The 13830-nt window shown below is 43.5% G+C and overlaps 1 protein-coding gene across 1 annotated transcript; it reads left to right on the top strand.

Moving 5' to 3' along the window:
• Positions 1–7522: 7522 nt before the first annotated feature.
• On the top strand, positions 7523–12685 carry LOC143816324 (uncharacterized). The gene is made up of 5 exons (XM_077296555.1): positions 7523–8917; positions 8997–9071; positions 9899–10094; positions 10249–10411; positions 11188–12685. The coding sequence occupies exons 1-5, from the start codon at positions 8720–8722 to the stop codon at positions 12209–12211; spliced, it is 1656 nt and encodes a 551-aa protein (XP_077152670.1). The 5' UTR covers positions 7523–8719; the 3' UTR covers positions 12212–12685.
• The last annotated feature ends 1145 nt before the right edge of the window (positions 12686–13830 follow it).

The following is a 13830-nucleotide window of genomic DNA, read 5'->3' as shown; positions in this document are numbered from 1 at the left end:
CAAATGTTTTTTATAAGTTTAAATGTATCGCGTACGTGCATCCCATTAGACTAGAAGGTCACTTTCCGTTTAGGTAAGAACTCTGCCTTGGTACAGTTTCTGTAGACTGGTTGACATCGGAACCCTTGCTAGGTAGTCTGTACCAGTATACTGAAGCAGGAGGCACACATTGTAGACCAGCAGTAAGTGTGAATATTACTGTGATACTAAAGGTATGTTTCCTACATATAGCATAAACGTTTCAGATGTGATCATTATGAAACCTAACCCAAAGAAGAAATGGCCACCATGCTGCACATGAGCATTACTACATACTGATAACTAGATGAAATTGGAATGGTATTATATAAACCTTTAAGCGAAGCTCCGGTAGACCCCATCTTTCTGGTGTTAGGATTGTGAGAACTAGGTAATCCTTGTTACTTTAACGAGTAGTGTCATGCAGATAACCCATGTCCATATGCTCGGCAAGAAAGGCTGGCTGTAGACATTAGATGCATAACTGCTAAATTGTCCGTTCGTGGGCAGGGGAGATAAGGGTTAGGCTGTTAGATTTTAGCTGACCGATCCTATTGTTTTCCAGGAATAAAACAGCCGCTGTTTCAATCTGGCAGCTTCTTACCTCCCTCCTGCTACTAAAATCACACGCATACTCATCCAATGTGAGCGTGCATGCCTATGTCGAGGTTGAGAGTGACAGCTGCTTTACCGAGTCAGAGCTATCCAATCTGTATGGCCAGCCTAAGGGAATGTGCACACAGGTAGTATTTGCAGCAGATTTTTTTTGCTGCAGGAAAAAGGATGCGTAAAATACGCATTTTTTTAATCTTCATTTGAATCAGTGAAAAACTCTGAAAGCCTTGACTTGCTGCAGATGTGAAAAAATGCTTTAAAGGTTTAAATTTGCATTGGAAAAACTTGATCTTTCCGTATACTCGTCTGAATGGCCCTTATACATTACTGCATTTTATCTGCAGTTTGCTGGGGGCGTCAGAAGTTGGCGTGGCAGCATAAATATGATCAATGTTTGAGCTCAGGCAGCCGCTTTAATTAAGCACGGCTTTGTGAGAAGATGGCGAAAACTTATTTTAGAATTGTACAAGCCCATTTTACGGTAATTCATTGACTATTAAATTAGCCATGACTGGTACGTGCGTGCCCTCCAAGTTGAATTGTTCATATGGAGACAATCAATTTGCTGGATTATGTACTGGGGAAAATCTGCATGATGAGTTCTCTCAGGTCTTGAGGCTGTTCCTTTTAATTTCTTTGTAAATGCAGACTGTAGTGTACATCAGTAAGTGTAAAGAGACCTAACCAGACCCTTCAGTGATGACCAGTGTAATGTAATGTTCAATTAGTGTGCGTCTGTCAGTAGACATCATTAGTTTTCAGCGTTACATTTCATAAAAGGAATCTGTCAGGGGCCTATAGGTCTAATGAAGCTGAATAAAATGATCTGCGAGCCGATGTCCTTTTTCCAGAGAAAGCCATGTTTTTATCATATACAAATGAGCTGTTAAGATCTATGGGCTAGACATAGATCTTCCGGAGAATCTGCCTTCAAACTTACTGTAAATAAAAGGAGGCGTTAGCAGTGTGAACCAATTCATGACTGACAGTCTGCACACACAGCTCTGCAGTGAGATCAGAACTAATACTACAGCAGAAGTGAAGTTTGTCTCGGTACAATCATTTATAGCAGCACTTGTCTTCTCGCAGTGCTTCAGCTTCCATCTCACAGGCAGCCAGTATGAGTGAAGGGCAGGACAGCATAGCTGAGAGCACTATTACAGGACAACTGCAAATGTGCTTGTTGTGTTTGTAATGAGACAAGGTTTAGCTCTGCTGTACTGTATTGGTTGTAATTAGGCACAGCTGTGCAGCAGAGCTCACAGCACTGTGAGAGGACACGTGCTGCTGCAAGTGTGTGTAATGAGACAAACGCCTGTTCTATGTTAGCTCTGGTGTACTGTGTTAGTTGTGATCTTGCTGCAGAGTTGTGTATAACGTTGAGAGCAAAGGGTCAGCCATTACATATCACACTTGTAATGCCCTCTTACATTTAAAATACGCTGTGGATGCAGATTCTCATGCAGATCTGCGTCCAGCCCATAGATCTTAATGGCCGATTCACGTATAAGAAAAACATGGATTTCCCTAGAATAAATCTTTGGATCGCCGATATGGAGATATAATTTTATTTTGCTTCCTATGACCGGCATGCCCTTATAGATGGCTTAGGAGGGGTGATCCTTCTGACAGATTACCTTTTAAGTTCTTCTTTTTGTAATACAATATCAATAATTTCTTTGCGGACATAATGTCTTAGAAGAAAAATGTTGATTAATTTATGCAAATGATATAAAGATGCAGGAACTATTTAAGTAAATGTTAATTTGGGTCCCGTTTTATAGCTAGAGCTCTTCATAACCAGGTTCTTGATTCTCAGTATTACGCATGTTGGATGATACATCCATTACATTCTATCTTTGAGGCATTTAGGACCTACAACATTTTGTATACAGTGTGATTTTCTTTAAAATATCAAAAATATAGATTTACTTGCTAGTGAGGTCTTGTGCAAGTATTGAATGTTAAATGTTGTGGCATTACCAGAACTTGTGCGGCAACTTTGAAATGCTTCTCTATGAGAAGAAAATGGTGAGTATCCTTGAGAAGCTTTATAAGCTTGGTTAAACTTTCTGGAGGTACAAGATGAGTTTATACCATTGGTCAAAACATGATACTGGAATATAGTTTACTTTCACATTAATTTTGGCATACATAGCATTAGAAAACATGGCTCTACCTTCCAATGTTGAAAGACCATTAGCCTGAGCTTCTATTAACAGCATTCAGAGATATGCAGCAGCTACATGGACTAAACAAATAGTGTAAATATGTTCATTGACTTTTATGAGGGAGTTTACAAAGCATACAGAGGTCATGGTGCAGGGAGGGGGAGCAGGTGAGCTGTGACCATCACCTATTGTGAATGATGGATCCTGTGTTCTCTATAATAGGTGTTATTTTTCATTGCAATCTTGCCTGTCATAATACGATCACTGCTCAAATTGGTCTCTACAGAACAGGTAGCGAGCCTAGCCAAAGGTGTTTTTTTTATATTGTAATATGGAAAATTAAAAACTATGTATTTTTTTTTAATTTGGTTAACAGTAGATCATTTTCTGATTATACATTCCTTTTCCATAAAAAAACATCTTGCCATACCTTCATCTGACAGTTTGGGTCATACTTAAGTAAAAGTTTGCCATCTAGCCAAGTTAATAGGATAACACAAGAAATGACTAAACAACTAAGGTGGCAGTGTCCTTAAATTATTGCCTAGCATTGAATTAATTTTCCTTTTTTCCAGCAAAACAATATGGTAATTTACATTCAAAATGTTCCTTGTAAAGGTCTCATATTGTATGTTTGTTAAAAATAATGTATGTGGTCAGATAAATGTTACAACTGGTTATGATTATAAATCATGAAATTAAATCATCTTCATAACAGAAAATTGTGTTTTTTCTTTTGAATCCTAATTATTAGACAAAAAAGTAAAACTATTTATAAATGCTACTTTATGGTATGTGTAGTGTGCGGTGTTCGGCCTTCTACAGTAATATTTAGTATAAGAAAAGTGAACTTCCTTATTCAATGCATATTTCTCGGCGCTGTAAACATAATTATTCAGATGGGTCTCTTTCCATAATGATACTTACAATCTAACTTCCCTATATCAGACCTACGACCAGTTTCATAAGAAAACAATTGACCTGTCACAATGCAGTGGCCTATGTTTTCTCAGTGTATATACAGTATAACCACTGCTCAAAAAAATAAAGGGAACACTTAAACAGAATATGACTCCAAGTAAATCAAACTTCTGTGAAATCAAACTGTCCACTTAGGAAGCAACACTGTTTGACAATCAATTTCACATGCTGCTGTGCAAATGGAATAGACAACAGATGGAAATTATTGGCAATTATCAAGACACACTCAATAAAGGAGTGGTTCTGCAGGTGGGGACCACAGACCACATCTCAGTACCAATGCTTTCTGGCTGATGTTTTGGTCACTTTTGAATGTTGTGCTTTCACACTCTTGGTAGCAAGAGACGGACTCTACAACCCACACAAGTGGCTCAGGTAGTGCAGCTCATCCAGGATGGCACATCAATGCGAGCTGTGGCAAGAAAGTTTGCTGTGTCTGTCAGAGTAGTGTCCAGAGGCTGGAGACAGGCCAGTCCACAGGAGATGTGGAGGGGGCTGTAGGAGGTCAACAACCCAGCAGCAGGACCACTACCTCAGCCTTTGTGCAAGGAGGAACAGGTGGAACTCTGCCAGAGCCCTGCAAAATGACCTCCAGCAGGCCACAAATGTGCATGTGTCTGCAGAAATGGTTAAAAACTGACTCCATGAGGATGGTCTGAGTGCCCGACGTCCACAGATGGGGGGTTGTGCTCATAACCCAGCACCATGCATGACACTTGGCACTTGCCACAGAACACCAGGATTGGCAAATTCGCCACTGGCACCCTGTGCTCTTCACAGATGAAAGCAGGTTCACACTGAGCACATGTGACAGTCTGGAGATGCCGTGGAGAACGATCTGCCTGCAACTTCCTTCAGCATGACCGGTTTGGCAGTGGGTCAGTAATGGTGTGGGGCGGCATTTCTTTAGAGGGCCGCACAGCCCTCCATGTGCTCGCCAGAGGTAGCCTGACTGCCATTAGGTACCGAGATGAGATCCTCAGACCCCTTGTGAGACCATATGCCAGTGCGGTTGGCCCTGGGTTCCTCCTAATGCAGAACAATGCCAGACCTCATGTGGCTGGAGTGTGTCAGCAGTTCCTGCAAGATGAAGGCATTGAAGCTATGGACTGGCCCGCCCATTCCCCAGACCTGAATCCAATTGAACACATCTGGGACATCATGTCATTATTTTATTTTGTTAGCATTTTAGGAGGTTTAAAAATGTAGCAGAAAGTTTTCATTTTTTCAAGGAAATGTACAACATTTATTTTTGAAGTGACTTTGGGTGTCCTATACTTTGGAAACCCCAAAAAGTTATACCATTTTAAAAACAGCACCCCTCAACATATTGAAAACTGCTGTCAGGTAGTTTATTTACCCTTCAGGTGCTGTTCAGGAATTAATGTAAAGAGCCATAACAGGAATGAAAAAGTGTATTTTTACCATCTAAATGTCACTAACTTCTGAACATGTTACTATAGCCGGCAAACTGGAAGGCCGCTATTTGGTAGTGAATTGTCATGGCAAACATCAGGATCGCACAATCATGCTCTCAGGGTGCTGATGGGGATAAAGAGGAAGCCCCACACTCTGTTAACCATGTATATGTTGTAGTCATTATTGACAGCAGCATCTAAGGGGTTAAACAGATATATGGATGGTGCCAACACTGATCGTGGCTGATACAGCAAGTTGTTAGCTATAGTGGATTGCCGCTGGATTGTCACCTGTATGGGGATGCTATTCTCTTATATCTCAGGTCAGTAAAAAGACTTATTGGCAGTCATTAACGGGTTAATGACAGGCCTAATTTGACCAGTGTCCCTTTATGTAGTATTAATTCTAGAACTTTTCAACATTCTGAGAATATTTTTTCATTACATATTGTACTTCATGATAGTGGTAAAATTTGTTCGATATGACTTGCCTTTAGTTCTGAAAATATCGGAAATTTGGCCAAGATTTTGCCATTTACAAACTTTTAATTCTTATGCCCGTAAACCAGAGAGTTACATCACACAAAATAGTTACGGTATTTTTCGGACTATAAGACGCACCAGGCCATAAGACGCACCCCAAATTTGGGGTGAAAATTGCAGAAAAAAATATTTTTTTATAAGACGGGGGTCCGTCTTCTTGTCTGAATTTACAGTATCTTACATGAGGGCTGGCGGTGGCAGAGCAGGGTCACTGGAGGCATGGTGTCGGCAGAGGTGCGGTGATGCGATACGGCGTGCACCTGAGCAGGGTCCCTTCCTGCTTAGGTGGACGACGCCACGGCCTGGTGTCTATGGGGGGGTTGCAGCAGTGGTGTGGCGATGGCAGAGGTGCGGGGATAATGAGCGGTATGGCGTGAGCAGGGTCCCTTCCACAGGTGAGGTGACACTGGCCCGGTATCCAAGGCAAGCAGCAGAGCCGGGTTAATCACCGGTTTCTCGGTGGCGGCGGCCATCTTCCTGAGGCTGCGCATGCTTCCCGGGGCTTCAGGAAAATGGCGGCTGCGATCTCCATCTGCGCAAGCATGGCCCCCGCGGCCATTTTCCTGAAGCCCCGGGAAGCAGAGCACTACATCTGCGCACGCGCGGCCTCAGAAAGATGGCCGCCGCCACCGAGAAAGCCGTGATTCACCTGGCTCTGCTGCTCATTGAATACCGGGCTGCTGCATCACCTCACCTGTGGAAGGGACCCTGCTCACGCCATACCGCTCACTGTGCCTCATCATCCCCGCACCTCTGCTGCCGCCACACCACTGCCGGTAAGCCTGCATTCCAACTATAAGACGCACCCCCCATTTTCCTCACATTTTTTGGGGGGAAAAAGTGTGTTATAGTCCGAAAAATATGGTAATAAATAACATTTCCCATATGTCTACTTTACATTTGCATCGATTTTGAAACAATGTTTTTGATAGGACGTTAGAAGGGTTCTCATCCAACAAAATTTATAAAACCATTTTTTAGGGAGCTCATCACAATTGCAATGACTAGGGGGGCTTATATGACAGAAAATACCCAAAAATGATAGCATTCTAAAAACAGCAACCCCCCCCAAAGTCCTCAAAACTACATTCAAGAAGTTTATTAACCCTACAGGCAGTGTCGGACTGGGGTGCCAAGGGCCCACCAGTTACATTGACTTTGGGGCCCACTTTTCACCTGCATACAAATATTACACTACTCTCGTTCACAAATGTACCTATATCTCTCTATACAATAATAAACTGGGTAGTTTGGTTAATGAATGACAAGATGCTGCTTTTTTCTGAACAGAGTGAATCAAGTGTATTATGACAAGTACTGCCCATACAGTGGGGTTGGGGGCCCAGATCTGCACATGGGCCCACCGGGGATTCCCCTGTTCCCCTATGGGCCAGTCCGAGCCTGCCTACAGGTGCTTCACTGGAATTAATGCAATGTGTAAGAAACAAATGAACATTTTACTTTTTTTTTAGAGAAAATTTACTTTAGCCCCACATTTTTTATTTTAGGCTACGTTCACATTTGCGGTGTGCGCCGCAGCGTCGTCGCCGCACCAAAACGCATGCGGCGTGCGGCCCTATATTTAACATTGGGGCCGCATGTACATGCGTTGTCATGCGTTTTGGTGCGTTGTACGCCGCATGCGGCGTTAGGGCGCACCTGTCAGGGCGCGGCAAACGCAACATGTTGCATTTTTTGGGCGGCGCAGACTTCGTAAAAAACGCATGCGTCGTGTTTGCGTCGTGTTTGCGTCGTCAATGCGGCTTTTTCCCCATTGACTTGCATTGACAACGCAGACGACGCAAGTACTTGCGTCGTGGTGCGTTGTACGACGCATGCGTTTTCCAATAAAAAATGCAAAACATTGTCTAGACTTTGTCTAGACACTAAAAAAACACTATATATATAAAAAAAAAAGGGGGTTTGGCATTGTCTTTCACAAGGCTAGCTACAGAGAAGACTGACTGAAGGGAATCTGCTTTCCAAACATGTAAGTATATATTTCTCTTTGCATATTTTTTATTCTGTGTTTTATTTACTGATTTTGATTTAATTTGTGCAATGTTTGTTCTGTGCTATTGTACGGTTATGGCACTGTGGGTTGTATTGAAAAATTGTTTTTTTTAATCTGGTTTTGATGTACTTCTGGCGTTATATGCTGGCGTTTGTTGTCTTCGGCCTTGCTTGGTTTTGGGTTGTTCTGGTGTCATGCAGTTGGTCAATGTCTTTAAATTTGGCAGATTTTTTTTTGAAATTTCTGGTGCATGTCTTTTTCTGGTTTCTATTGTTGGGGGTAACCGTATGGCGTTTTTTATTGGCTCATGTCTTGCTGTGTTTTATTATGCTGTGGGCATTTTTTTTTCTTTCCTTGAGTGTCTTTTCTTGCTGGTGGGGGGGGCTACATTTATGATGTTTCATTTGTATTGTATTGTTCTGGGCTGCTATATGCCATTCTATTTTCAATTGTATTTTACCTTTTTTTGGGGGGGTTTAAACTCTGATGGTTTTACGTCGTTTTCCCTATGGCTTCCGTATGTATCTCCTTTCTTGAATGTTTCCATTGACAAGTGTGTAGTATGGCCTTTATATTAATAATTTTTTTTTGTTGGGGGCCTTTTTTTTAAAATTTATTGTGTTTTCTTTTCTATTTGACTATGTTTTATCTTTTGGGTTGCTGTATATTGTAACAGCGGTTGACCCGTAATGTTTATTGCTTATTATCTAGAATGGTATTTAGCGCCTTTTTCTGATGTATTTCTGTGGATGTCACCAGATGGTGTTGTTTTGGATCATGTCTTGTTGTAATTGTAAATTATGGCGTTCATTAGTTTGCTATTTCATTGTGCCTTTTTTTTTCTGTATTTATTTTTTTGATAATTTTGTAGCTTTTGAAAATTTTACATAGGTGTCTATTTTTGCTTAATTTTGTTTGGGTCTATTCTTGTATTGTTTCTTCGATTTTATTCTCTTGCAATGTATGGCATTGTGGTGTCGCTTTTTGAGTTTGCATTGTCCTATCAGTCAACAGTCAATTGTGGTTTTTTAATGTTTTGGGCCTATTTTATTGTATGTGGCATTGGATGTGATTTTTTGCTCATTTTTTCATTGCAGCACAAACTTGCAAGAATGCCAAGTTCTTCAGAACATAGCCAATCGGCGCGGGGGAGTGCGGTGAGTAATTATGTCCAGTTGCTTACTATTAGCTGCCATTTGTAGCATTGACAATAATTTTTGTATACAATTTTTCCAGGCTTCTTCAAGTGAGGGGGAAGGCAGTCAGCGGGAGCAGAGAGATCGGGGCCAAGATGTGGCGTCAGGCCGGCGAGTGAGTATTTTTTTTTTTTTATCTTTTTTTTTTTCAGTAGCATCCTGCTGTGAGGAACATTACATTTGAGGAGCATCCTGCTTTCACTAGGGATGTTTACTAAGCTTAGGCCCCCGTCACACATACCAAGATCGCTAGCGAGATCGCTGCTGAGTCACTAGTTTTGTGACGCAACAGCGACCTCAGTAGCGATCTCGCTAATATGTGTGACCCGTACCAGCGATCAGGCCCCTGCTGTGAGATCGCTGGTCGTGTTGGAATGGCCTGGGCCGTTTTTTGGTCGTTGAGGTCCCGCTGACATCGCTGAAGTGGTGTGTGTGACACCGATCCAGCGATGTCTTCCCTGGTAACCATGATAAACATCGGGTTACTAAGCGCAGGGCCGCGCTTAGTAACCCGATGTTTACCATGGTTACCCGGGTGCTGCAGGGGGACTTCGGCATCATTGAAGAAAGTTTCAACGATGCCGAAGTCGTTCCCCTGATCGTTGGTCGCTGGAGAGAGCTGTCTGTGTGACAGCTCCCCAGCAACCACACAACGACTTACCAACGATCACGGCCAGGCAGTATCGCTGGTCGTGATGGTTGTTAAATCACTATGTGAGACGGGGCCTTTATACATTATAGATTTTCAGGGCAGCAAGTATTGGGGGAAGGTAAAATAAAGTTGAACTCCCTGCACACAAACATTCCAAAACACAGGTGTAGAAAACATCAATATACATACATCAAATGGCAAAGGATAGGGCAGAGGTACCTATCATGCCAGGTGCTGGTGGTTGTTAATATTTGCATATTTTTAACCTATTTGTTTTCTAATTTTTCTAGGTTTCACAACGGGCCCAAGGAGAGAGTGTAGATGTGGACCTCCTTATTTCAAGCATCCAGGAGCGGGGCCCGTTGTGGGACAGCCGTGACCCTCGGCACATGGACCAGGTGGTGTCTAGGCGTTTGTGGGCAGAGGTGGCAAACTCGCTGTGGGATGGCTTTGACAGTGCCTCAGCGAAGGACAAAGGCACCTTTAGTGAGTATTGCAGATACGCTGCTATGACCCATCTTGCTAGGATAAACACAACCGTGTGTGATGCGATCAACGCCTACACTTTGCATCGCACACGGTTGTTTTATCCTTTTACAATGCTAAATATGTAACAATTTTTTTGTCTTTACATTAACAGTGAAAAAGTTGAGGACCAGATGGCGATCCATAAAGGACCGTTTCAATAAGGGGATTCGTGCTGAGGAGGAGCAAGCTCGGAGTGGTGCTGCTGCGTCCAAGTCGGTGCCCTATAAATATAACAGGGCACTCCAGTTCTTAAGACCGGTCCTTGGCCGCCGACAGTAAGTATTTTGTCAACATACCATATTGCACATCCACATTGTACATTGCCCAGACACATAGCATATTGCACAGCCACATAGTACATTGCCCAGCCACGTACATTGTGCATCCACATAGTAGATTTCCAGGCCACTATATCGCAGCCACATAGTACACGTTCGAGCTACATATACACATAGTATATTTCCAAAGGAACATAGTATATTGGCCATCCATGTAGTCATCGTAGCATTTTGGCCATCCTTTAACCCTAGTGGAATGGTATATAGCCCATTAGTAATTTTTTGGGTTAGGCGTGAGTCATTGTAGTCCATGACAGGTTACGTTCTGAGTCAGGGTAGTTCTGATTGCAGGAATAATGATGACGTCTCGATCACATGATCCTAACGTCATGGCCATTCCTGCGATCAGATCAACAAAGTCTTTTTTTTTAAGTTTTTGGGTTTTTAAATTTTATTCTTGACTTTAAATTTTCTACTATTTTTTTTGACATAGGCATTATCTAGATTTGTTTTTTTAAGATGACAGGGGTATGCATTGCCTTTGCCAACTTGAATTAACAGTCATTATCTGCCGTCGGTATGTCCATGATTGTTATCGTGAGCCCTAATGCTCAGCTGGCGATAACAATCAGCAATTTATTATAGGCCACACAGACTAAGATACAGGGGATTGTAATGTTTTGTTGTGTCATGTAATGTAAATTTTTTTACAGGAGTTGGCGTATGTGATAGTTTATTAATTGAAGACTAATTTTTTCCTTTTCTTTTCACAGGACACACAGCAGCACCCTCCAGCGAGCTCCCCCCTGTGAAGCGGAACTTCATGGATCGCCATCTGACCCGTCACAGCCCTCCCACAGCGGCAGCAGGCTTGCACCACCATCATCTGGAGAACCGGCTGCCGGTACATCAGGTTTTCCCCTGCCCGAGGCCTCTGGCGCACCTTCGTTCGGGAATTCCCGACAGCGCCAGCGGGCCTCGGACAGGCCAGCCATGCCAGAATTTTTGCACTTGAGCACGGTGTTCCAGAATGGTTTCAAGGCGATGACCGATAAAATGTCCAGTATCGAACGTCGCCTTGAAGCCATTGAAGCCGAGCTCTCAAATCCGGCAAAACATTTTTTAAGCACAATTGCTAAGGGCATGGTGGAAAACCTTACGCCGGAACTCCAGATTTCGGTGATGCAGGACTGCAACAATTCTTACGTGAGGGCTCTGCAGCAGTCTCGGGTCGCGCAGTCAGCGACACTGCCCGTAGTGCCGTCGCTGGCTAGCGTGACTCCGACTACTGCTGCAGAGTCACTCCAGCCACCCCACCCTGGTCCAAGTGCCGGGCGACGCCACCACAGGCACCATACCAGTGTGCGGCCCACTCCTGCTCCTGCCAGGCCCTCATCCTCCCGTAGGAGTGCTTCTGGGGGAGATGCCGCAGAAGGCAGGAAAAGAAAAAAAAAAACACATAAGAGGAGGCACACAGACACACACACAGAGGCACAGGTTCTGGCTGCTCCAGGACAGACACCATCTCGTCGTGGCTCTAGCCACAGCAGGAGCAGCCAGGGCCAACCAAGCCAAAAACGCAGGCGGCTTGTGTTGCCTCCTCCCTCCTCTACTGACGAGGCGGTCTCCCTAGTGTACCCTGCGGGGGGTTTGGACCTGCCATCAAGCCTCCTCGAGTATGGCGGCTCCTCCTCCTCCTCCTCCTCTACCACTCCCACTCCCAGGTCCAGAACTAGAAGCTACCGGTCACCGGTGGTAGCGGATGTTGATCCCCCCTCGGCTGTTGATACCCCCTAATTTTCTTTTCCCTTTTTTTTCTGTTTCCCCTCAATAAAAATTTATTTTTTTGTATACAATATTTGGTCTTCTTTTCAAGTACACTGCTCGGTAATTCACTCCGTGCGTCGTTTATTTGTGCTTCAAACACCTCATATATGCAATGTCAGACAGTATTTTTGGATTTTTTAATTTGACCGTTTCTTTGGGTGTCTTTCATTGCTGTATGAGGTGTTTCCAAACACTAAAGTGTATGAGTTGTTTTCAAAGAAAAAGGGTATGTGTCCACGCTCAGGATTGCATCCGGATTTGGTCCGGATTTTAATTCAATATTTGTAGCCAAAACCAGGCGTGGGTAATAAATACAGCAGTGGAGCATATGTTTCTATTCTACTTTTCCTAATTGTTCCACTCCTGGTTTTGGCTTACAAATATTGATGAAAAAACCTGAGCAATTCAGGATGCAATCCTGAACGTGGACACATACTGTAAAGGTACCTTCACACTTAACAATGCTGCAGCAAAACAGACAACGATGCAATTCACTGCAGCATCGCTATTTGGGAGCTGGAGAGCGGTCTGTGTGACCGCTCTCCAGCGACCAACGATGCCGAGGTCCCCGGGTAACCATGTTAAACATCGGGTTGCTAAGCGCAGGGCGCACTTCCGATGTTTACCCTGGTTACCAGTGTAAAATGAAAAAAAAAAAAATATTCACAATCGCATCCCCCGGCGTCAGCTTCCCTGCACTGACTGAGTGACGTCCCTCACAGCAACGCTGTGCTGTGCATTCACTTTACGGCCGGCGCTCACTCAGTGCAGGAAGTGGACGCCAGGGGACGCGAAGATGAGTATATTTATTTTTATTTTTTAGTTTACAATTAACACTGGTAACCACGGTAAACATCGGGTTACTAAGCGCGACCATGCGCTTGGTAACCCGTTGTTTACCCTGGTTACCAGTGTAAAACATCGCTGGTATCGTTGATTTTGCTGTCAAACACAACGATACACGGCGATCTGACAAACAAATAAATATGGTATGGTATAAATTTTGTCTTGGAAGCAGGGTAGAAAACGTAAGAAAATTTTTTTATTAAAACACAACATTTTAAAAACAAAGGTTTCCAAGTTTTTTAGATAAGGCACATTTACATTGGTGAACTATTTTTAGCATAGTCACACCAGAATACAGTCCAACAGTTTATTACACCATTGAATCTTGCCATGACAGACGGCCAACATCTGACACAAAATAGGCCGCAAAACGGTCCCTCATCTGCGCAATTTCCACACTTGTCCTCAGAGGATGATCATGGAAATTGGGCAATGGGTTGGCTATGGTTTCATCCAGATCAACGTTCAGTCTCTCTTTGGCCAGAATAAAATTGTGGAGAACCACACACGCCTTCACCACCTCATCCACTGTCTCAGTTTTCAGATTAATGGCGGATCCTAATATCCGCCATTTAGAGACAAGGATGCCAAAGGCGCACTCCACAGTCCTTCTGGCCCTGGACAGTCTGTAATTGAACACCCTTTTCGTGTGGTCCAAGCCCCGACTTGAGTAGGGTTTCAATAGGTTGGCAGACATTTGGAATGCCTCATCCCCAACCACAACAAATGGCATCGCAGGGCCT

This window comes from Ranitomeya variabilis, chromosome 3 (assembly GCF_051348905.1).
Source record: "Ranitomeya variabilis isolate aRanVar5 chromosome 3, aRanVar5.hap1, whole genome shotgun sequence".
Lineage (NCBI taxonomy): Eukaryota > Metazoa > Chordata > Amphibia > Anura > Dendrobatidae > Ranitomeya > Ranitomeya variabilis.
The sequence above is the reverse complement of the archived record's forward strand: the minus strand, read 5'-3'. Positions and strand labels throughout refer to the sequence as shown.